Here is a 23,262-nt window from a genome sequence, read left to right on the forward strand (position 1 = left end):
AACATGAACATGGATTTTATGTACGTCTTGGCCAGACCTTGTACAGCTTTGATACTATAATTCAAACTGCACAACCTTTTTTTTTTAGCTTTTATGCAGACTTGAATGTTGATTAAACAAGGAAACAAAGTTCACCCGTGGCCCTATCTTTTTAAAACCCGCGAAGTAAACTTCAGGATCAGTAGCTTTTCCACTACATGTATCAAGTATCTGTCAGTCACATAAAAATCTTTTAAGTTACATGTATGAGAAGAATGGCTTTATTGCGTAAGTAATGGCAACATAGAACAAACTCGAAGGTCAAATATGTTGGTACCCAAAGAAAGGACAAAAACTAAAACCTAAATTCCTTTTCCAAACGTTAAAAACCTACTAGTATTGACTTTTCACAACAATTTCACATAGATCTGCATTTTCGAGGAGGGGTCTGCATTTTCTAAGGGGGTCCAGGGTCACTTTTACTTGATTTCGTATATACATTTTAAAACTCTTTAAATTCCAGCCCCCCCCCCCTTTTTTTTCTGGATTCGCGGGGAGTATAAAAAAACTTGAACACTTCAAGTTTTTTTATTCTCCGCGCTTTGAAAAGCGGGAGGGTATATAGTAACCGGTATATTCGTCCGTCTGCCTGTTACGCTTTGGGGTACCCATCTCTTATCCGCAACTCCTCTCAAACCACTGAATAAAATTTGATGAAACTTTCACAGAATCTTTATTATATATTGCCATTGTGACCGCCTATTTTACTTTTTGATCCGACACATATTTTGGGTTTCCCATAGCAAAACATGGACACTGCCATTTTATAAATATGAGAGGCGGGGGAGGGTATCATTTAGTGAGCTCATTGCTCACAGTACCTCTAGTTTTCGACTAACAAACAGACAAACAGATAGACAGACGGACAGAAATACCAAAAGATGTTCTTCCCCCGAATCTTTGATGACGAGGGGGTAAAAACACTGCCTGTAAATTATATATAGAACATACTGTTCACTATATTTTCTTATAATTAATATCATGATTTATCTTAAATATACGGAAATTGTTTACAAAAAATTTCTAATTGTTATGAGGCATACAGAATGTGATTAAACACGCATTATACTACTGCATAGTGTAGACATATAAATGGCAAAATAATATCAAAATGGACAGTTCTTACTTCTTAAGTTTCATCTGTTCCATTTTGAATTACTAGTATATTAGATCTTCATAAAGCAGGTGATGTGAATTATATTCATATCTTCGAATCGAACATCAATTGTTTATGGCATTTTTTTCTTGATATTATTATTACTTATATTAAAATCTACACGGACTAGTCGACTAATGGGTTAAACTGGAATAAAGTCAGAGGAAAGACTAAGCAACCTCATTGTTTTTGTAAGGTTGTACTTGCCCATATACGATATTTTCTTTATCCAAAAATTCAGGAGAGTATAATTCCTCAGTCGCAAACCAGGTTAAAAAAAAACAAAATCTGTTTGTGAAACACTGATGTCCACGTATGACAGCTTAATATGGCGAGGGTTGAAGATTCTCAGGCATGTCAAACTCCAAGGTCAAGGTGATAAGTTCAAATTATTGGTATCCAAAAGGTCTTGTCACAAGGAATACACCTGAGAAATATGAAATATGAAAGACTTAGTACTGACGGTTTAAAAGTTATGGACAAGGTTAATGTTTTTTTTACAAAGTGAGTCAAACTTAAAGGTCAAATTCAAAAGGTTTAAAATATTTAAAGCAATTAAAAGGTCTTGTCACAATTATACACGTGAAAAGTATGAAAACACTAGCACCAACTGTTTAAAAGTTAAAGGTTAAATTTTGGTATATTTTGGAGGGGGACAAATTTCGAGGTCAAATTTGGTGGTACCCGAAGAAAGGTCTTGCCACAAGGAATACTGTGAATACGAAAGCCATAGCCCTATCCACTTAAAAGTAATGGGAAAGGTAAAAGTTCTTGCGGACAAACAGCTAGACAGACGGATGGACAAGACAAAAATATGTAATTCTGAATCTTCGATTACGGAGGCATAATAAGATGTGCATGCTTGTGAAACAATGATGCCCCCGTATGGCAGCTTATGGAGAATGTTATAATTTCTCAAATGCAATCTCCTAGGTTACGAGATTTAAAAAATCAAAGAATTGTGGTTCCCCGCGTTCGGTGTCTTAGTGGACGGGTTGCAATTATTTATGATATATTGTGTCAAATATGCACGCGCTATCATATGTCATTGAAAAGTAATCACCAAAGTTATTTTTTTTTTGAGAATAAGGTCACAACGAAGGTCAAGGGGTCAAAAATCATAGCCTGCTCAAAAACATCTTGGTACAGGTAATGCGCAAATAAAATATGAAAGTCATATCTCTTCTTAATCAAAATGTATAAGAAAATATAACATTTTTGAAAAGTATGTCAAACTTCAAGGTCAAAGCCACAGGGCCAAAAGACCTATAATATATTTAGAAGGGTATTGTCAAGGGTATAATTTACGTTATGACCAATCTAAAATAACGTTAATTTTTTTAAAAAGTAAGTTAAACTTCATGGTCACAGGGTCAAAATCCATAATGTACGTGTAGTTGGAAAGGTCTTGTCACAGGTGATGTACGTGTGAAATATGAAAGCCCTAACTCCTATCATTCAAAAGTTATGACCAAGGTTAAGGTTTAGTGACATGAGGGGGGGGGGATTTCTAAACGGGTACCTGTAAAGTGAAAATGCTTTCATATCGAAATATGACGAAAGAAACGAACTGGAAACGAAATTGGTTGTTTTGAGAAACGAAACCTACCGAAACGAAACGAAATCACGACGAAACGAAACGAAATCAAAACGAAACCTGCCGAAACGAAACGAAACAAAACTTTCAGAATGTTAATATGGTCTATTTTTACTTCATATGAAATTTATATGGTTCAAGCACTACAGGTAATTGTTTCGCTTCAAGCTCATACATAGGCGTACGCGTCGGAAGGAAATTGAAAGGATAGGGGGGGGGCTTAACCAACAAAAAGATTAACCCCAATTTTTAATGCCTATATGATATATATCTTTACAAAAAAAGTGTGGCAGTAAAAACATGGCATATTTTATTAAATTCTTGCTGAATAATTTACCTACTTAAAATGTTTTGTTGTGAGAAACAGTTAAATTGTTTTAATATCGAGCGTACATAGAAAGGAACACAAGATTTATATTAATATAAATGAACAATTTATATATCAATAAAAAGACCTCGGAATGGAAATAAATCGCTGGTTTATCCTATGTTTTAAACATTCGCAATACAACAGTTTTTTGTGACCGAACATAAACTGCCTTTACGTGTAACACATCAATTTTAGATATGTTGTATCTAGATAAATAAGGACTGAAAATAAGAGTAAGATATAAAAATTAGAAAAAATGCACAAATTCAAATTACACATGCATAGTACGCTCGTGTATATTTGCAGCTGGCAAACATATAAATACATTATTAGCCTGAGAAAGGTGCATAACTTATCAGTAATTAAAAAGTGCTTGAACTATATCAATTTTATCTGAAATAAAAAAAGCCTACATGCAGTTACACATATGTTACATTAAAAAAAAAAATGTTTAAACTACCCATGATGATGTTTGAATTGAAAAAAAAATTTATCCCTCGTTTTGTGTTGTATCCATTTACTAGATGACTAATTGTATTGTTAGGAAAAACTGAATTGCAGAGGGTTTTGTTTTGATACCACTAAAAAATGCTTTCATATCAATAATAAATGGCTTGGTTGTTTTAATTTTAAAAATCCCAGGGGTTTATTGTTTTTGTCCCGTCAGTCTGTTTGTCTGTTTACTTCGATCTCTGTCTGTCTGTCAACATTAACCTAGCGTGTTGGACCGAATTATCTTGCAAACCGAATTGGCAGTAAAAACAGGCGAAATTTTCGATGATCTCAAAATGTTTTGTTGTGGAAACAGTGAAAGAATATGTTAGGAACACGATTATATTAATATATTTTAAAAAGATGGAGAAATACACATGCACTTTTTTGTGCGCAATTAGGATTGGGTGGCATTTAACCAATATATATTTTTCGGAGTAAAAATGCAGCTTAAGAAACACTCAAAAAAAAATTCTCTCTGATGTTCGAGTTATCCCTCTTGTGTTGTATCCATTTACTAGATGACTAATTGTATTGTTAGGAAAAACTGAATTGCAGAGGGTTTTGTTTTGATACCAAAAACATGTAATACCAAATAAATGCATTGTTTTAATTTTAAAAATGTCCATTTAATTTCTGTAAGTCTAGTATTTTTTGTTTGTTTTATTTTTTTACATAAAATACATATATTTTGTATACACATGCATTTGTATTGGATTGTGGATTTAACCTTATATATGTTTAGAATAAAAATCTTAAACTCAAATTCTCTCTTTTTCTCAGCACTATTTTTTTTATCATTTGAACATTGTGCATTATGTTTCACAAATTCATTTTGTATTCATAATTGCATATATTTCTTTTCCATCTATTGTAAATATCTCCACTTTATAATGTTCTGTAAGTCAAGTTTATTTTTTGTTTGTTTTATTTATTTACATATAATTTATTTATTTCTCAATGTTTTAAACTTTGCCTGCTCTCGATCCCATGTAAGCTTAAGCCTTGTTCTCATTACCGAAGGAACTAGGGTGGGGTTGGGGTGGATACAGGGATGACATAACCCCCCCCCCACCCCTCTCCAAAAATTTTACCAAATATAGAATTCAGTAGAAATTGCTACTGTTAGTCCGAAATATCTTAAGATTTCTAGTCTTTTTCACGATTGTACAATTTTCCTGGTACTCAAAATACCAAAACCGTGAAAAAAGCCTAAGAAATGTCAGATTTTCGGACCAAGCTTGTGCCCTCTCAATGTCGTCGAATGACCTTCTTTTGCTTGTCTATCCCCTCCCATCCCCCAAAGTGAAATTGCTTCCTACGGGTGTGGTCCTGTCTATCAATAATTAGCAAAGATATAAATTTTTACTTCAAATTGACCAGAAAGGCATGCATACGCATACTTTTAATGTATTACGTACAATGCATTCATTACTGTACTCGTATATTTCTATACATATAAATAATTATTAACTTTAAATATTTTAACGAAAGAAAACACAGGCACTTGAAGTTGCATGATTTTTTTTATTTAAAAAAAAAGGGTTAACCCCATATCTAATAATTAACTGAAATATAAGGTATGAGGTTAAAAATATATATATGTGAAGTTTTTAAGTACCCGTGAAAGAAAAATTCACATCGAAACAGGTGCATTAATTGTCTACAAACCACCATATTGCAAACCGTCTCTCCCATTGGCCATAATATTCATTGATTTACTAAGGCCTTTTTTGCCATGTGGAATGGTTGAGAAAATTTTTGGATTTTATTTTTACAAAAATAGAACGCAAGCTTGAGTTGTCTGAGTATTATGAAAGTTCTATTTTTGTGTGGGTTCCCTCGTTATTTTTAGACACAGAACAAGTTTCATAAATAGACCATTCAATGTTTACCAAACTGAATATTTAATATCGCCTGTGCTATATTTAAGAAGCGAGAAATACTTTACATTTAGATTTGGTTGCAATACACAAATATTTAAATCTTTATTATATAGGTTTATTTTGCTGTGTTAGCTGTGGATAAAAATAGATATGAAATTTCCAAGTAACGAGCTGGAATTCCCAGTACTCTCGGTCATGTGACCAAAACAGAGAATAAAACATAGACAGTGGGGCACATAATATTCATAACTGTTTAGGTTGTGCAGGAATCAGCTGTGAACATAGTTTCTTAAGTTTGATAAAATATATATATAACTACTCGAAGGTAAGAGCATGCATGACACATATTATTTTTATATTTTAGCAACATTTGTTTATATTAGAACTTGTTAAACTTATTTTCGGGAAGCGGCGCGCGCGCAATGTAGAAACTGGGTCATATTTTTACCACGGTTTGCAGCGAGAGTTAAAACTTCTTTGCAGAATGACAAGTAATATTGATATTTTTTGTTTCAAACAATTCAGTTATTTTAACTGTCATTTTCTTTAATAAAACCGATCAAGGAAAACAATTTATATTTGCATTTGTATATACATATGTATACTGCACATCAATTGGTCTAACTAATGAAATTCAGTGAACTGCTTAACTTTCCGGCTTGACTTGCATTTATAACTTTTTTTTTGTTTTTATGTACTTGGCAACCACTGATTCATTTTTCTAAAGTAAAGATTTCATATTTTATTGACCACGGTTGAATATTTTACAGTCTGTTGATCTTCGTTACAAGTAAAGTTACGACAATATTTGAGGTCTCTGCTATAAATACTAATTGGTCACTTACGATGGTATTTGATTCCGATCTACTAAGTTCTTTTATGATCTACCTGCGGCTGGGTGGTTGCACGCCTGGGTGATTTCTGTGCACCCCGCTATTGATTTTGGCGGGGTGCCATTTCGATTTAAACTTCCTTGTTAAGAAGAGATCTATACAAGTGACCTGAACACGTTTGTCGCGATAAGTCGTGTCATATTATCTGTCAAAATTATCATTGCAACAGTTTTAAGTAATACTTTGGACCATAATCTAAACTTTTAAGCGAATAAAATATGCATAACAAAAAAGTAGATTTTGCAAGTTGTATATATATATTTTTTTCTCTCAGATGGTTCAGAGGAAACAAACGCAACCGATCATTCCCCAGAGGAAACCAATACGCCCTATTGAGCGCCAGAAAATGCGGCCATGGTTGGTCAATCTTCTGAATAATGAGAACATCGAGGGATTTTCTTGGGAGTCTCAGGAGCGCGAGACATTCCGGATCTCCTGGAGACACGCTGCCAGACAAGGGTGGGATCCCGAGGTGGATGCCGGGCTGTTCGAACTATGGGCCAAACATACGGGTACATTGACACATGTTCTTTTTACTTTATTGATTCCACTGTTTGACGACCGCAATAGTTAATGATTCATCGCTTCAAACAAATGAAAGACATACTGCACAACGCAACACACACTCTGACTGCATGAGTATAAGGTTTCAACTTCGTGCAACTTAGTCTAGAGTCCTTTAAAGATCGCGGCGACTCAATAGTTTGTCAAAATATGAAACAAGTACAATGTACTTGAAATTTTCTTTCCGTGCTTGATATAGCGTCATAAACTAGGTTATATTTTAAAATTAATGTAGGAAAATACGTGGTGGGTGATGAACCCGATCCCAAAAGGTGGAAGGCTAACTTCAGGTGTGCCTTAAACAGCCTCCCCGACGTCAAACAGCTCAAAGATCAAGGCCAAAGGAAGGGCAAGGACGCATATAAAGTTTACCAGTTCCTCAACGAGAAAAAAGCCGTCCACAAACACAAATCTGCAGGTACAAAACACCCCCACCCCCACCCCCTAAAAAACCTCACAATGACCTAAAGTAATTTTCATTGAATACCAATGTTGTCGGTCCTTTTCCAGATTGTTTTACCTCGATCTGTTTGTAATTTTGTCAATTGTTATTTCAGAGCGAACCTCTGTACCAAAAATAACCCAGACCAAAACGAAGAGGAGTCTGCGAGCTCGCAATACCAAGAGAATCTCTTACAGGAAGATGGTAGAGATGGACAGCGAAGGCGAAGAGGAGGAGTCTTCCTCAGACTTCATCATGTCGGAATCCGACAGCTCAGCTTCTGTGGGGGTCAGTGTAATAATGTCTACTTAAGGAGGAGCGAGAATTCTCATCTTTTTAAAACTAGCTTAGTTGAGTAGTATCCATAGGACTATAACAAATCTTTCCCTTTGTTTAGAATGACACCCCAGAGCGAATGGACGACATCTCATCAGACAACGAGCCAGTATTTGAGGAAAGCTTAGAAACACGCCTCCCAGATTTCAATAAAATCTGTAAATCCACAGGTATGTTTACTTTGATTTTGATATATGAAAAATGAATCGCATAATCAATAGCAATAGCATATCTCAGTGAATAGATGTCTTGCCAAATAAAATGAACATTAATAAATATATTGGTCTTTTCTGACAGTGATGATCATGTTACTATTTTTAGATCTCACATCCCTCCAGCTGCCCCCGGAGAAGGACCTCCGAGGTCACGTGCCTTGCCCTTACCCCAGTACCAACACTCTTTTCCAGTCCCTCTCCCAGGTATCCCCCTCCATCGGGGGAACTAGAGATGATGGTAAGTTATTTTTTCATTAAAGGTATTTCAGTCTTTATATTAAAGAATGGTGTAGCAATTATTTTAAATTCAGTGCAATAAGGTTAAATATTTTGCATTCATGCTAAATGGACAAGTAAATACTGAGTAAAAAGCCTTAAAGGTAGTTTTATTAAAAGATTAAAGCAAAGCATGTGTTGTAAAAGTGCTTGAAGAGGGTTTAAATTTTTAATTTTTTTTCACGGTTTACAGAGTCCGCCTCGACCACAAGCAGCACATTAACTGACGAAGAACTGATACAGCTGGTTATGGAAGCCGAGGTCCAAACACCGGAAACGGAATACCCCGATTTGTGGGGCAGTGGACTTCCGGTGCCACAGGAGGTCGCTTACGTTGATGCCATAATTGGTAAGGACCAATATATTTATTAACAAAATAACATTTCTAGTAAATTGAAATGCTGTTTGTTACTTTAACTTTCAAACTAATTTTAATTACACTGTTATTTTTTTCTCTCTAGAAGAGGGTGATACGACCTACTTAATTTTGGACAATGTGGAAAATGAAGTTGTGATCACAGATACCCCCGCAGTACGCTGTGAACAGATCACAAATGGAGAGGTCATGGTAAGGGTGAAATCTGGCATTCAGTAATAAAAAACACAAACATTTACCGATAACACACGTAATACTTAGATAAACATGATAAAGGGACAATGGAGGGTAATTTAAATTATAGTCCTCTTTATTTTGTAGCAGTACACTGGATTGACTGATCTCTCACAGCTATGAACTAATAAAGTGACTCTGTGAAAAAAAACACTGATAATCCAATTATCATCCGTCGGTCGGACTGACAAACCAGCGAAGGCCCCGTCGATTTCAAGAGTGTATTCATCCGCCATTCTTCGAAGAGAATCATCCTTCATCATTCATTATATACTATTGTTGGGGTGAATTAATGACGACGATTTGATTTTTATTGTCTTTGTGGGAAAGGAAGCTGGTCTCCATTTTCTCATTTTGTGCAATATCGTGATATATCTTGTCACGTGACTGAGAATGTCATATGACGGACAAACCATACCAATTGCTCAGGTTGAAAACAAAATTAAAATAAAAGGACCAATCGTTTCCATGACGATTATACCGGTGCACTGTTGAGTAAAAAAGGAATAAAAAAAAGACATAAACATTAAATGGAAATTACATGTGCAAACTGACACTTGTATGTAGACAAACATGTACTTGATAATGTATAATGTGTATGTTGCTGAATACTAGTAAAATGTGATATATCTGAAGGAATATGCTTTGTGTTTTATCAACAAACAATGAATAGACGTTATAAAATTCGCTTTCTTTCAAATTAAGAATATAAGCTTTATATACTGTGTATAATTTTACAAAAGCGAAATGGCAACCGTGAGGGTTACCCAGGGCTTTTGTTTAATGTATTGTTGCACATCTAATTGCAACTTCAGCATCACGATTCAAACTCAAATGTTTCACACTGTAATCCAGAATACCGGAAGACATTTTGAGAGAGGTTTTGGGCATGGAACAACATTTCAAATTTTGTTTATACCTCTATGACATGCCCAAGAAGGGTCACCTAAAATTTAAATGGAAATGAAGTTTAATTTTACTTTCTCAAACCCTGGGATAAATTTAACAGAGCAGGCTAATTATATGGAAAACATGTAGGAGGATGATGACTGGGTCGTAAACTATCAAAAGAATGTCCGACCTCTGAAAATATAGAAGTGGTCACCTACTCAAGATAATAGTTATATTATATGCGAAACTGGATATTTAAAAATCCAAAACAAGAAAATGTAGAAAAAGTTTTCTTGTAATTAATGTCAAAAGTTCGTAAGGAACCATACCCTTTTAGCCAAAAAAAAAAAATCATCAACAACAACAACAACAACAACAAAAGAAACTGGGTTAGAGATGAAAAAGCCGATTCCTTACAACAATTGGATAATGAAAATCCTAAATTAAGAAAATAAAGAAAAACATTGCATACCAGTTTTCATAAGGAACTATGCCCTTTTAGCCCCGAGGAATACCCGAATAAAATGCAGATTTCTTATAACACATTTGCATATAGGCATTATAGTAGAATATAAATTCATAAACACTAAGAAAAAATACAAACCTTATTTAAAAGTACATCCTTAGGGACCCCTTGAGGAGCCCCTAGGGCAACATAAAAGCGTTACATCCACCCGACCTACATGTGCATCTAAATCGTACGCAATGGATATACAGTTGAACCTCGTTTATCCGGATACTCCAGCACTTCGATTCCAGGCCATATCATTCGAATAACTGAATCTCATCTGAACTCATTCGCGAAGTAGGTTTTTACGAGCAGTATTACATAACATAATTGTTTAAGTGTTAATTGTCAAGACCCCCCTCCCCCCCCCCCTAAAAAAATGAATCGAAGAGTAGGTTAAAAATTACACAGATCTGGTGATATAAAAAGGTGGTGTTATCAGGTGTAATGCCAGAAATATACTTGTACTTACTCCTAATGTGACAAGACCCACGGTCAACTGAGTATATGTTGGAGTTTCGCAAGATTTGGCCACTGTAGTTTCCTCAGAGTCTGGAACTCTCTCCTAGTCTCGTGTGACAACAATTAAGTTAAGAAGTCCCATAACCCTTTTCTTACTACTTCTAATGCAGCTCGGGAGTAAACTGTATGACAGGTTTTAATATATCTCATACCTGGACGTCCATGATAAGAAAAACAATGTTTCATGACCAACTACTAGTTCATTTTGAGTTTCCACCTTTGGCTGTGATGTTAGTTACAGGGGTCATGTAATTCTCAAGTCTGATAAAAGATGAAGCATCTGATCATTATTATCTCAGCTAGATGTCCATGAGCAACGAAGTAAGGATTTTCAAAATTTGCCCACTCAGAAGCCTGAAAACCTTGAACCAAAGGGCCACCAAATTCAAAATTTTTGTAAAGAGTTCATATACTCATGTAATCATTCCAACCGATAAACCGAAATATCTGACGTTTTTCAGTCTTTATTAACGATTTTGATATTTTACGTGCCTGGCCAAAAAAAAAGTAAGGAAAACGTAAGATATTTCGGACAACCGTATGCAGAAAAAAGGATTTGTTTGAGATTGCAATAATTTTGAAGGTTTTTGTCCCATTCTAAAGTCCAAGGAAAACATGTACAGACCCCACGAAACCAATGTAAACATTTCATGTTCACTACACGCTATATATAATGGAATTCGTCAAACCAACCGTTCTACGGAAGCTGGAAATAATGTATGACGACGGACAAAAGCAGACAACAATAGATCACGTGATTCATGGGACCTTAATATGCAAGGTATAGCAAATAAAACTCGAACACACAAAACACACATATACAAAAAGGTGAGTTTTTTCTCGGTACTAGATTTTTTAATACAAGATCAACTTTTTACAATTTTATTAATACCCTAAGGGAAGAGGGCTGCGGGGAAAAGGGAGTTGTAAAGAATGGTGGCAAAGTGGGGAACTACAACGAGCAAGAAAACAAGCACCCTCAGCAGCTCACCCCAACCGACTTGAAAAATCTATATATATTAGGGAACTGCAAAAGTGGTAGTTAGTTACCACACTCCCCCTTTCGTTCTATGTAACACAAGACAGATTTCTTTATTGTTATACAATAGCGTTAAAAAATCATTACAGAAAAAAACAAGACACCCCAGTTTGTAAAACATAGGTTTCGCATTTCTAATTCATTTCGTTTCCCCCTCTTTTTGCTTTGACTTTTTTATACCCCCCGCTTGAAAAGCGGGAGGGTATATAGTAATCGTTAATTCCGTCCGTCTGTACGTCTGTCCGTCCATCCGTCCGTCTGTTACGCTTTGGGGTACCCATCTCTTATCCGCAACTCCTCTCATACCACTGAATGAAATTTGATGCAACTTTCACAGAACCTTTATTACATATTGCCATTGTGCACCTCCTATTTTACTTTTTGATCCGACACATATTTTGGGTTTCCTGGCCACAGGAAAACATGGAATTTTTCACCAGTTATAACCATATGGGAGGCGGGGGGTATCATTTAGTGAGCTCATCGCTCACAGTACCTCTAGTTTTTTGTAGATATATATATATACCTGAATACATCCCCTGAATCCTCTCGTAAAGAAGCTATTAAAACATACTTAATTGTTACTTTCCATAAACGTCCTTTGTGTCTATAGTTCCCACATTAAAGGTGGGGATTTTTTTGCTCGACATACATATATTATACTGGTGTTAGGTAACCAGTCTTTATCTGATGTAAAATGATACACTATTTTACAGAGAAAACATTTATAAATGGCAACAAATGTAAATCACTTGATCTGGTTAGGGTAAAAAGTAACAAGGGTACGTTAGACCATGTTGTTTCTGTATCATACATACATGTACTCGCAGTATTAACAATAAACTTCAATTGCTTTCTAAGTCAACAAGAGGCCCAGGGGCCACATCGCTCACATGAGCACATCGGCTAGGAAAATCCACATATCAGATCAGAACTGAAAGTTTACGGGGGTGGTTGGGGGTGGGGTGGGGGGCTTGAATTTTAATACTATTTGAGAATGCCTTCATATCAATACAGTATATGACTTTGCTGTTCTCGATAACAAGATTTCTTTATAAACATTTTGTTTCTATATATTACTTCGTAATAACTTGAATTTGATTCCCCATTGTTTTCCTCCCTACCCCAAAGGGCCATGATTTGAACAAATTTATATCTTCAATACATGATGCTTACATGAGGGTATCACTAAACAAAGCTTTTCTGTTCTTAAGATTTTTCCCTTTATTTTTCTATGTAAAACTTTGATCCACCATTGTGATCCCACCCTTCCCTTGGGGATTATGATTTGAACAAATTTAATTCTACACTACCTGAGAATGCTTCCATATAAATACTAGTATCACTAATCATGGATTTGCTATTCTTGAGAAGATTTTTATATATTATAATGTAAAACTTGGATCCCCCATTGTGGTCCCACCCTATCCATGGGGGTTATGATATGAACAAACCAGAATCTACGCTACCTGAGGAGGATTCCATATATAAATATCACTAATCATGGCTTTGAAGTACTTGAGAAGCTAATTTTAAAAGATTTTTCCTATATATTCCTACGTAAAACTTTGACCGGCCATTTTGGCCCCACCCTACCCCCGGGGCTCATGATTTAAACAAACTTGAATCTACACTACCTGAGGATGATTTCACATGAATTCCATCTTTCCTGTCTCAATGGTTTATGAGAAGAAGAATTTTCCTATATATTCCTATGTAAAACTTTGATCGACCCCATCCTACCCCCGGGGGGTCATGATTTGAACAAACTAGAATCTACACTACCTGAGGATGATTCCATATAAATATCTCTAATCATGGCTTAGAAGTACTTGAAAAGAGGATTTTAAAAGTTTTCCCTATATATTCATATGTAAAACTTTGATCGGCCATGGTGGCCCCTCGCTACCCCCAGGGGTCATGATTTGAACAAACTAGAATCTACACTGCCTGAGGATGATTCCATATGAATATCACTAATCATGGCTTAGAAGTACTCGAAAAGAGGATTTTAAAAGTTTTCCCTATATATTCATATGTAAAACTTTGATCGGCCATGGTGGCCCCTCCCTACACCTGGGGTCATGATTTGAACAAACTTAAATCTATACTACCTGAGTGTGATTCCACATGAGTTTCATCTTTCCTGGCCCAATAGTTCTTGAGAAAAAGATTTTTTTTAAATGACATTAATTTTTCTATAATTCATAATTATACTTAGTATCTTCCCTTGGAAAAGAGCGTGGCCCTTCATTTGAACAAACTTGAATCCCCTTTACCCAAGGGTACTTTGTAGAAAGTTTGGTTGAAATTGGCCCAGTGGTTCTTGAGAAGAAGATGAAAATGTGAAAAGTTTACAACGACAACAACGACGAAGACAGAGAACGGACAAATTTTGATCAGAAAAGCTCAATTGAGCCTTCGGCTCAGGTGAGCTAAAAATGTACAAACACAAATTAAAATTAATCCAGACAAGTGAAATTTGCAGAAAATAGTTAGATACTCGAGGAAGGGAGAGGGTTTTTTTTTCTTTGTTTGTTGTTTAACATCCCTCTCAAGATTTGTTTACTCATAGAATATGGAGACGTCACCACTTGCCGGCAGAGGGCCGCAAACTTATTCCTGTTGTCTTCCTGGCATACTTAGGGCTATTGAGCAGTCCGGATTGTTTTCATGTCAACACCTACTGTAACACGGGTCTTCGGTTTGTACAGCTTCATCCGAAGGAACAGTTTCCACATTCCGCAGTGGATTCGGAACGCCTTCTTACTCTACGACTCTAAAGCAGACGCTTTAGCCACTATCCAACGCCGGCAACGAATAAGGAGAGGGGGGGGGGGAGGTGAAGGCCAGGGACTGCAGAATGGCGTGAGACCGGAGAAGGGGACAAGAAGGGGGATAAAGTCATTAAAACTTATTAAATTTTGTATACATTAGACAATGCAGATTGGGAGTGGGTTTGTCTCGAATCCTCTGGATACACATTTGAACTTTATATAGGAAACATTTTAACAGAAGTATAATAATATGTTTTATCATTATGCTTCAATGGTATAAGGAAATCTATAAAAGCAAATATGAAATCTTATGACTGACTATCTTTAAAATCCATCACACTATTTGTCTCGCTCTGAAAAAATGATATGATTTAATTAAATTTTGATATCCATACATTATAATCCAAAACGAAATTGAAAATTTAAACGTTTTTCAGCAATTATCGACTTGCCCCCCTCTCGTATCATCATACCATATGCTTAATTATCATAACTTTAACCCAGATTTACATGATATACTGTATACATTTTTTCTGAGTATCGCTTTTACTTATACTTATCCTTTCTCTTTCTTCCCCAGAAAAAAAAATCCCAACCTATCTTTGGTGATGGGATAAGTGCACATTGTTATACTTATGACATCCCTCCCCCTACTATTGATTTTTAAACAAAATACATGTAAACAGGATGTCATCTGCAAAAATATTTAATTCTAAGCTACATTTGGTCATTGATAAGGATAAAAATTAAAATTGTTTGCTTAATAATCAATAAATGACGTAAAACAGAACAACATTGAATGTTTTAACTGATATGATATTTTTAGATTAACCTTAGGTTAAACCTTCATACATAGGGAGTCACGTGACTCAATACCAAGAAAAAGTCAATTTATACATTCTTGGGAAGTCCTCATATCTTTATAATGGCGGCAAATTTACATTTTGCTTTTTGAAAAATACTTGGAGAGATTTGAGAAATTCTCATTTCTACCTAAATCAGAGAAATATAATGGCAAAAATTTTCAGCATGAAGTTTATGACACGCGGACTCGTTGTAAATGTAAACATATCACACAATGCATTGCGCTATACATCGACTGCCGTTTTCAGAAATTCATCGCAGCTCGATTTTGCTTTTCTGAAAACAAGCTAGCAAATCGACCAGATACTATAAGATTCAAAGTAGTGAATACGGATTTAAGAAGAGTCTCTCTGAATCGTTTCCAAAGAAGCTGACACTTTTGTCAAAATTTTTATTTTTATTAATATTTTTGTGATATTTTATTTATTTATTTATCTCTCTCTCTTGATTCTGGACATTGACTTCTTTTGGACTTGTTTACTGTGTTTCTAAGGTAAACTACAATGGGATTTGACAAAAATAAACGGACAGATGAAAAAATGACGAAAAAGCGGCCGATTGAGCGGCAGAAAATGCGGCCATGGCTGCAGGACATGTTGGAAAATGGTGGCGTCCAAGGGCTGGAATGGTTTGATAAACCTAAAGATCAGTTTAAAATCAACTGGAAGCATGGGTCTAGACACGGCTTCAACACCAGAAAAGACGCCAGTCTCTTTGAGAAATACGCCCAACACACAGGTCAGTAATAAATTGATTCTACATGTCCAGTCTTAGTCAAGTAGGGCCTAGTACTTCCTTCTCCACCTCCTACCCTCCAAATATCACATGATTCAGCCTTTTAGAATTTTTTTTATTAAACTAGGATTTTTTTTCATGGACAACTTTAATTTTGAATTGTGAATAGGCCGAACTTTCGTCTATTTAATCATCAAAATTTAATGCACACCTCTATAAATTTTCATTTATTGATAATGCATTCAAGTGCGTGAATTTACGTCAACATAGAGAACCCAATTTACTTATATTCGGTCATTTATTTCTTACTTTGTATATTTCTATATCCTATATCTTTGTATATTTATGTCTTTGATTTTGTTGTTCGAATAATGAAACACAAATCTGAAATATTTTAGCACATTTTAACAAAAGAGTTTAAATTAATTTTAATTAATTTACATTTTTAAAGATGGAAATATTTTGCACATAAGTTTTCTGCGTTTTTTCAAGTTTTTTTTTTCCAGTCTGACATCATAAAAAATGCTGTTTTCGTTCATGTTGATGACCTGAATTACATATGATTCAGAAAAAAACACCTCAGAATTAAATTAACATCTTAGTTTAAACTTTATTTCATTTAAATTAGACATCATATATACACAGTAGATGATACACACAGGATTCGGAAACGAACCGTTTCCTTAAATTAACTTTCAACTATTTATAAATAAACATTTGTTTATAACAAAATCTTCATTTATTACATTTATTAAAATAATGTTAAAATGAGGATAAAAAATGTTGAATACCAATACAAAATTTTAAAAATTTACACGTGAAAACTCTACAATAATTTGAAAAATCATTTTTATTGATTCTTTTTTTTTTTTTTTTTTAATTTATTAAAATATTTAATTATCTTTTTTTGTACGATTCAACAGTATCAAAATTGAAGAATTAAAATTTTTTTAAATTATAACGATTTTTTATAATATTTAAGATAAATATTTGTTTATTAAAGCCAAATTTGAACATTTTTTTATCATGGCTATTGCCACACCACTGTAACATTTTAAGTTGTAATAATTTTGTTTTAGAAAGATTAATTTTTACTCGATCCTGGTATAAAATTTTTATTTCTAATTCCTGACCTTATTTTTGTTTTATTTTCGGAGAATATTTCAACATTCTGCATGTGGTTTATAAAACAACAAAAAATTACATGAATTTGTTTATATACAAGTATTAATATTATTTACGCGAAACCTTGAAGGCATGTTCTCCGAGCTATTTTAATATATACAAATTAAATAAATAAAATTAATTCTTTTTATATTAAAAAAGGATAGTTGTATTTTACCAAACTTTACAAATTCGTGTTAAAAAAAATAATTCTTGAAATTTATTTTGCTATGAAAATTATGAAATATAATGTTTCACTATAAATGATAGCTGAATGTTGGAGGACAAAACAGTAACTATTTCGATGTATTTGTTATTTAATATCTATGCGCATGCTTGTCGACATGCTTTCCGAGCAGAAGTAAACGTACATTTTTTATTTTATTTTTAATTCTTCGTTTAAAATCTAAACCTGCGAAAATCTAAGAAAAATCTCAAAAACTGGGAAAATTGACATAATACTCGTTCATTTTCTTAAGAATATATAATATTTTTATTTTTTTTAACCACACTATACAAAACAGAATTTTTAAAAGAAATCTTCATTTTCTTATTAATTTTATTATAATATAAAAACAATAAAACAATATTTTTCTTTATGTAACAATAAAGAAGTATTCTTTATCATTAAAACGGAAAAAAAAAAGTTAAAAAAAGGTTGAAATATTTTGTCTGGCATAATTGATTATTTTAATTATGTACAAAAAAGTACATCAGATCTTTTGTCTTTTCAAATTAATATTTATAAGTTTCAATTGAATACAAATATAGACAATGTACCATTTCGTTCAGACAACAACAAAAAAAAAATTACTTTGTTTTACAACAATAAAATTGCTCGACATTTATGTATTTTGATTTCAGTTTTTCCCCTAGCGTAAAGAAAGAAAAAAAAATGCTTTTTTTCATCGGGGGGGGGGGGGGGGGGGGGGGGGGGGGGGGGAGTTAAATAAATAAATAGTTAAAAAAATTTTAAAAATACATATTTAAAAAAAAAAAAATGAGTCTATGAATTTCCCCGTCTTTCATCTATAATAAAATCATTTTTTTAAAATGATGTTTATTAAACTAAATCTCATAACCCCTTTAATAGAACAAAAAAAAATTAATAAGGAAATCAATCAATCACATGTATAAATTTCTCCAGACATTCTAAAACAACCCCCCCCCCCCCAAAATGCATGCTATGGCTTTTTCCTTAACCAAAAGTCAGTAAATGTAGTTGGACTGCATACCAAACATAGTTTTCAAAGAAGTTTTCAAAGTTGTTTTAAAATTTTAATTATAGGACGGTGGGATCCCGATGATCCAAACCCAAAGAAATGGAAGGCAAACTTCCGGTGTGCTCTCAACAGTCTCCAAAACGTCATGGAGATCAAACAACTGGGAGAAAGCAAGGGTGCGCATGCCTACCGGGTATATCAATTTTTGCCGGAGGAGGAGACGAAACCAAAAGATGGTAAAAATATATAAAAACACTAAGTATCTGCACTTCCCAATACTGCAAAGCCGAACAATTTTCAAAAAAAAATTAAACATCATAGTATAAAAGAAATATTAAATATTACAATAAATAGATACTAGTAAATAAATAAAGGATGATATGAAATTTACATTGAAATTTTTTATTTATCAAAATTTTAAATGTATTCTAGTAGACCACAGAAAAACTAACAAAAAGAAAACAGAAAAAACAAAATGCCGGAGAAATTACAAATCTGAGGACACAACGGACGAAGAATCGGAGAAAGAGGTAGATTTTATACTCTTTTGTTGGAATTATAAAATATTTCAGATCTTTTTATTCCAGCTGTACTTTGTTTTGACATTCATGTCAATTTTTCAGCAGGTAATTCTAGAGATGATTCCGGCGGAAGAATTAAAAAGTGAAGAATTGTCCTCTACATGGGTCAGTGAGGAGGCACCCCCATCTACCCCTGTCTCTCCAAGTGAGTATAAATCACAGATACTTCTTTGTGAAGTACTAGTAACAATATGGATATTTCTTTAGCTAGAAAGGCTTTGGAGTGAAAAGCTGTGTGGTTTGTGGCTTGTGGAGAATTTTCCGTTTGATTTTCAGTGCATTTTTTTTTTCCCGAAGCGTTTTTTTTTTTTACACTTATATGTACATTGTACATGTACAATGTATTTGAACGGTTTACACAGACACAAAACAGGAAATAAATGAAAACTTTTTTTTTATTCAGAGCCTCTGGTTCACGAGTTCACATACAAATATCACATGGCGGGCTGCATTGTCAGACAGATTCCCAGAAAGAGACCAGCCGAGCAATCTCTCCCGAGGGATGGTACGTCAACAGAAAGTCAACTTTCTTCAACAAAATAATTTTGTTCTCTTTTTTAAAAAAAATGCCATAATGTGAAGATTTTTTTTACTTATAGATAATGAAGATCTGGCAGAAATGACACAATCGGAAGCTCAGGTAATATTCTTATGCTATGATAACGATGACAACTTTTGAGGTACTAGAATCACAATTTGCAGTAGTTGAAACAAGAGAACTTCTCATTTTTGCAATGTAAAATTGTTAGTAATTTACAACCCACAGCCTGTACAACAAACCAGAAAAAGAAGGCGGCTTAGCAATTGTGATGACGAAAGCATGACGTCATATTCGCAACTTTCCGTGACCGATGAATCTTCCAACATTTCCAGCTCTTCAGACTCCTGCCTCTCTACCCCCTCCAGTCCAGGAGAGGGAACGGACAATTTGCCAAATTTTGCAAACTTCTCCCCCTACATCCTGGGTAATGCACTACTTTCTTTAAAGGGACATGGACTTAGTTTCAGCTAAAATCATACAATGTATTTCTTAAATATCTTGAATTTATGTCCTTCCATGATCATGGTTTTATAACATTCCTTTTCTTTTGTTTTGTAGATAAAGACTGGGTTGTAGAAAGCGAGGAAACGGTAACCACGACACAATAATATATTTAAGTGACCACAACATTTGTTTACCACGTGACTGGGATTATGGTGTTAAAATTATCGGTTAAAACGAAAAATAAAAAATATTAATATTTATAAAATAAATATAGCTACAGCAAAAATAGAGAGTGGTTGTTCAAGTATTGTTGACATTAACTTCGTTCTGCACAAATTGCTACATTGAGATTACACACACATTACACTGTTGAGCAGTGTCTAAAGACATGTTTACAATGCACATTTTATTTTAATATATGTATATATGTAAAAGACAGAAGGTAACACTGCAGTATCATGTACTGTCAAACAGTGTCATATGTTTTCTAATTATTATACCTTGGAAATTTGTCTGTACGAAATTGGTCATTTCATATCATTAATTTGTTTTGTATATTAATTAAAATTAATATTGCATATGCATGAAAATTTCTTTTTTTTTATATCATTAAAATGATTGTTAATCACTTAAAGATTGCGAATAATGTGCCATACTCATTGTTAAATTCTGTCATGACTCAGAATTTGTTCATTAGATGTTGATATGACAATAAACTATTTATGTGTACAATTTTTATTTTTGGTTGTTTTTTCTTTTTGCTAACACAAATGTGTTTGACGTGTTTAGCAGGAATCTAAGTAAATCAGCACGGATTCGAGTTTCTTTGTACTAATTTCTAAATCATCTGAGCACCAGCCGTTTTACTAGGAATGTCAGCGAGTATTCGAGTACTCGACTATCGATCGGTCAGGTGCACTACCAGGTATTCCTATTCGGTTATTCGTAAAAAGTGTATTATTTTCAATTATTCTAATTTTTTAGTTATTCTATATTCAAGGTAATAAAAATATTGACAGATTTTTTTCTTCTAAATCATTAAATTTATCGAGAAGAGATCAACCGCGAGAAAATGTGAACAGTGTACAAGATTTATGTTAAGTCAATGTGATAATACTGTGTTCAGATAAAATAGAAAAGACCTATCATATCTGTATCAAAAGCTTTGATCAGATCAGCTCTAGTGAGCCCTATATTTGTATAGAAACCTGAAGTATTGAATGCAAAGCTTCTTTCATATCTGTGATATAAGGCTATGCCCCTTGTTTTTGATCTGACGTCACGACTTGACCTTCTTCAAATAATCAACATGTGTGCTACTATAGTACCGTGAACTCAAATCGACAAATGCATGATGTCCTGCAAGTCTCAAGAACAGACTTCAATCAAAAATTTCAATAACAGACGTTGAATATAATTTGAGATAACTTTCAAAACAAAAACACAATTTTGGCAATACATTTGATTTTGAATATTGCATAAATAATTTGCAAATTTTCAAACATTTTTGGGGTAATAATATATTAACCGTTTATGGTCCTTGGGTCAGACTGAAAACTAAAATTTACAACCTTTTAATTTCTAAACGCAATAAGGAAGTGTTTCATGCTTCCTTTCTATGACCTTGATCTTGTTCAAATGACCTTGACCCAATCAAAATATTAAAAATTATTTTGTTTTATATTTGTGTATGCTATATTCCTTTTTTGCTATTGATATGTGTTTGACCTAATAAATTCAATTGATAGAATTTTAATTTCAAAAATATGAACATTTTCAGTGTATTCTAATATTAACTTTGCTTAAAACCGTTGAACAAGTAAGCCAACGAGAAGGGAATAACCAGCTGTATCAGAAGCTACGGACTTTTCATTTAGATGAAGACTCACTCACTCAATCTTCTCTGCGCCATCAGGTGCTTGAGGCGACTACAAGGTACTTTCACCTGGCTCGGTCTGCAGCTGCTCGTGGTGCTGTCTCCATGGACTTAGATAAAGACACTATTTTATAAAAATTTGATTAAATCGAATTTCATAATTTGAAAAAAAAGAATGTATTTCTTGCACATAAAATAAAAATTCATGTATTTTGTTTCGCGATTAACTTAGTATGTTCGACGTCTAGGAGTCACATAAATAAACCATTTAGATCTACAAGTTCTCTGTTTTGCAAGAAACTATACGAAAGGGGGCGGAGCTGTTCAAAAGCATCAGTTTTTCAGGATCTTGATTGGATAAACAATGAAAGTATGTGTCACGTGCCTTCTTGTCGACCATCCACAATTCTACATAAACCATAAGAAACGAAAGTTGAACAAACTAATATTATTGGAGTCATTTACAAAGAGAATATGCGAATACGCTAGGAAAATATCTGGGATTGGCACAAAAAAGAAAGTAAAAAAAAAATAACTGTTTTTGTGAATAAAAATCTTTAAAATCGGTGTTGACAATTTAAATTGGTTATCCAATATCCTATGTCACAATCACTTAATTAAAAAAAGAATTCATTTATTTATTGCATACACAAATAGAAATTAACAGAAAATACCATATCCTTGAAATAAATCATTTTTTTTCAATAAAGTTTTCACTCTATATTTTAACCCCCCCCCACGTATTCTAAATCAATAAAACATACCGTCAATTTTTTTTTAAAAAGTACACTTTATCACAAAACATTTGTATCTTTAGTAAAAATATTCGTTATCAAAGGGTCTTATTTACATGAACTGTGTGTCAAAAACTGATGACCTGAATGTCAATCACAGCTTATATATCTCTTTTTAAAAAATTATTTTCCTTTTCTTTTTTTTTTATTTATGTACATGTAATTTCTTTCAACTGAAGTTCGGCTGGACAATTCATTACTAATGATGTAAGTGTATTTGAAAAGAAAAAAAAAAACAAAAGCAAAATATAATTTAACGAGCCCTGATTATTCTCATGTCGAGAAAACTTTTCTCTTATATAAATTCCGTGGAGGAAAGTGTCAGATGGTGGACTAAATATGAAGCGAGAGATTTCGACACTTTGTAAGAACTGGTTGAGTTTAGTATTAATTTGACAATTAAAAGGCAAAATGTATGTTAAATACA

The 23,262-nt window shown here is 33.7% G+C and overlaps 2 protein-coding genes across 4 annotated transcripts in view; both read left to right on the forward strand.

Moving 5' to 3' along the window:
- Positions 1 to 9,511, forward strand: part of LOC134229410 (interferon regulatory factor 1-like) — a 10,797-nt gene extending 1,286 nt beyond the window's left edge. Inside the window, exons 1-9 of one of the 2 annotated variants that reach the window (XM_062711166.1) lie at positions 5,750 to 5,865; positions 6,708 to 6,945; positions 7,233 to 7,415; positions 7,555 to 7,727; positions 7,837 to 7,945; positions 8,097 to 8,228; positions 8,460 to 8,615; positions 8,728 to 8,834; positions 8,964 to 9,511. In XM_062711166.1, coding sequence (XP_062567150.1) covers positions 6,708 to 6,945; positions 7,233 to 7,415; positions 7,555 to 7,727; positions 7,837 to 7,945; positions 8,097 to 8,228; positions 8,460 to 8,615; positions 8,728 to 8,834; positions 8,964 to 8,999 — 1,134 coding nt within the window. In that variant the 5' untranslated portion in view covers positions 5,750 to 5,865 and the 3' untranslated portion in view covers positions 9,000 to 9,511. Of the gene's footprint in view, positions 1 to 5,749; positions 5,866 to 6,707; positions 6,946 to 7,232; positions 7,416 to 7,554; positions 7,728 to 7,836; positions 7,946 to 8,096; positions 8,229 to 8,459; positions 8,616 to 8,727; positions 8,835 to 8,963 lie in introns of those variants that run through there. The other variant, XM_062711165.1, reaches the window with a different exon arrangement.
- Positions 9,512 to 15,539: 6,028 nt separating this feature from the next.
- Positions 15,540 to 20,388, forward strand: LOC134229411 (interferon regulatory factor 2-like). 2 transcript variants are annotated; one of them, XM_062711169.1, is made up of 8 exons: positions 15,540 to 16,215; positions 18,665 to 18,835; positions 19,035 to 19,129; positions 19,226 to 19,325; positions 19,584 to 19,685; positions 19,780 to 19,820; positions 19,947 to 20,145; positions 20,280 to 20,388. In XM_062711169.1, exons 1-8 carry the CDS (start codon positions 15,981 to 15,983, stop codon positions 20,327 to 20,329), a joined length of 993 nt encoding a protein of 330 aa, XP_062567153.1. In that variant the 5' UTR covers positions 15,540 to 15,980; the 3' UTR covers positions 20,330 to 20,388. The 2 variants fall into 2 exon arrangements, with proteins under 2 accessions (XP_062567153.1, XP_062567151.1); XM_062711167.1 differs by having other exon boundaries at positions 15,542 to 16,215; positions 19,223 to 19,325.
- Positions 20,389 to 23,262: the final 2,874 nt, after the last annotated feature.

This window comes from Saccostrea cucullata, unplaced genomic scaffold (genome assembly GCF_032062105.1).
Source record: "Saccostrea cucullata isolate Sc308-1 unplaced genomic scaffold, CSIRO_AGI_Scuc_v1 ctg368, whole genome shotgun sequence".
In the NCBI taxonomy this organism is placed as follows: Eukaryota; Metazoa; Mollusca; class Bivalvia; order Ostreida; family Ostreidae; genus Saccostrea; species Saccostrea cuccullata.

What these genes read in the sequence shown, in the direction of transcription:
- LOC134229411 (XM_062711167.1), top strand. Translation starts at nt 15,981, where the DNA reads ATGGGATTTGACAAAAATAAACGGACAGATGAAAAAATGACGAAAAAG. An exon ending in ATCTACCCCTGTCTCTCCAA is followed by an intron (nt 19,326 to 19,583) that starts GTGAGTATAAAT and finishes TTTTTTATTCAG; the next exon opens with AGCCTCTGGTTCACGAGTTC. An exon ending in CTTCTCCCCCTACATCCTGG is followed by an intron (nt 20,146 to 20,279) that starts GTAATGCACTAC and finishes TTTGTTTTGTAG; the next exon opens with ATAAAGACTGGGTTGTAGAA.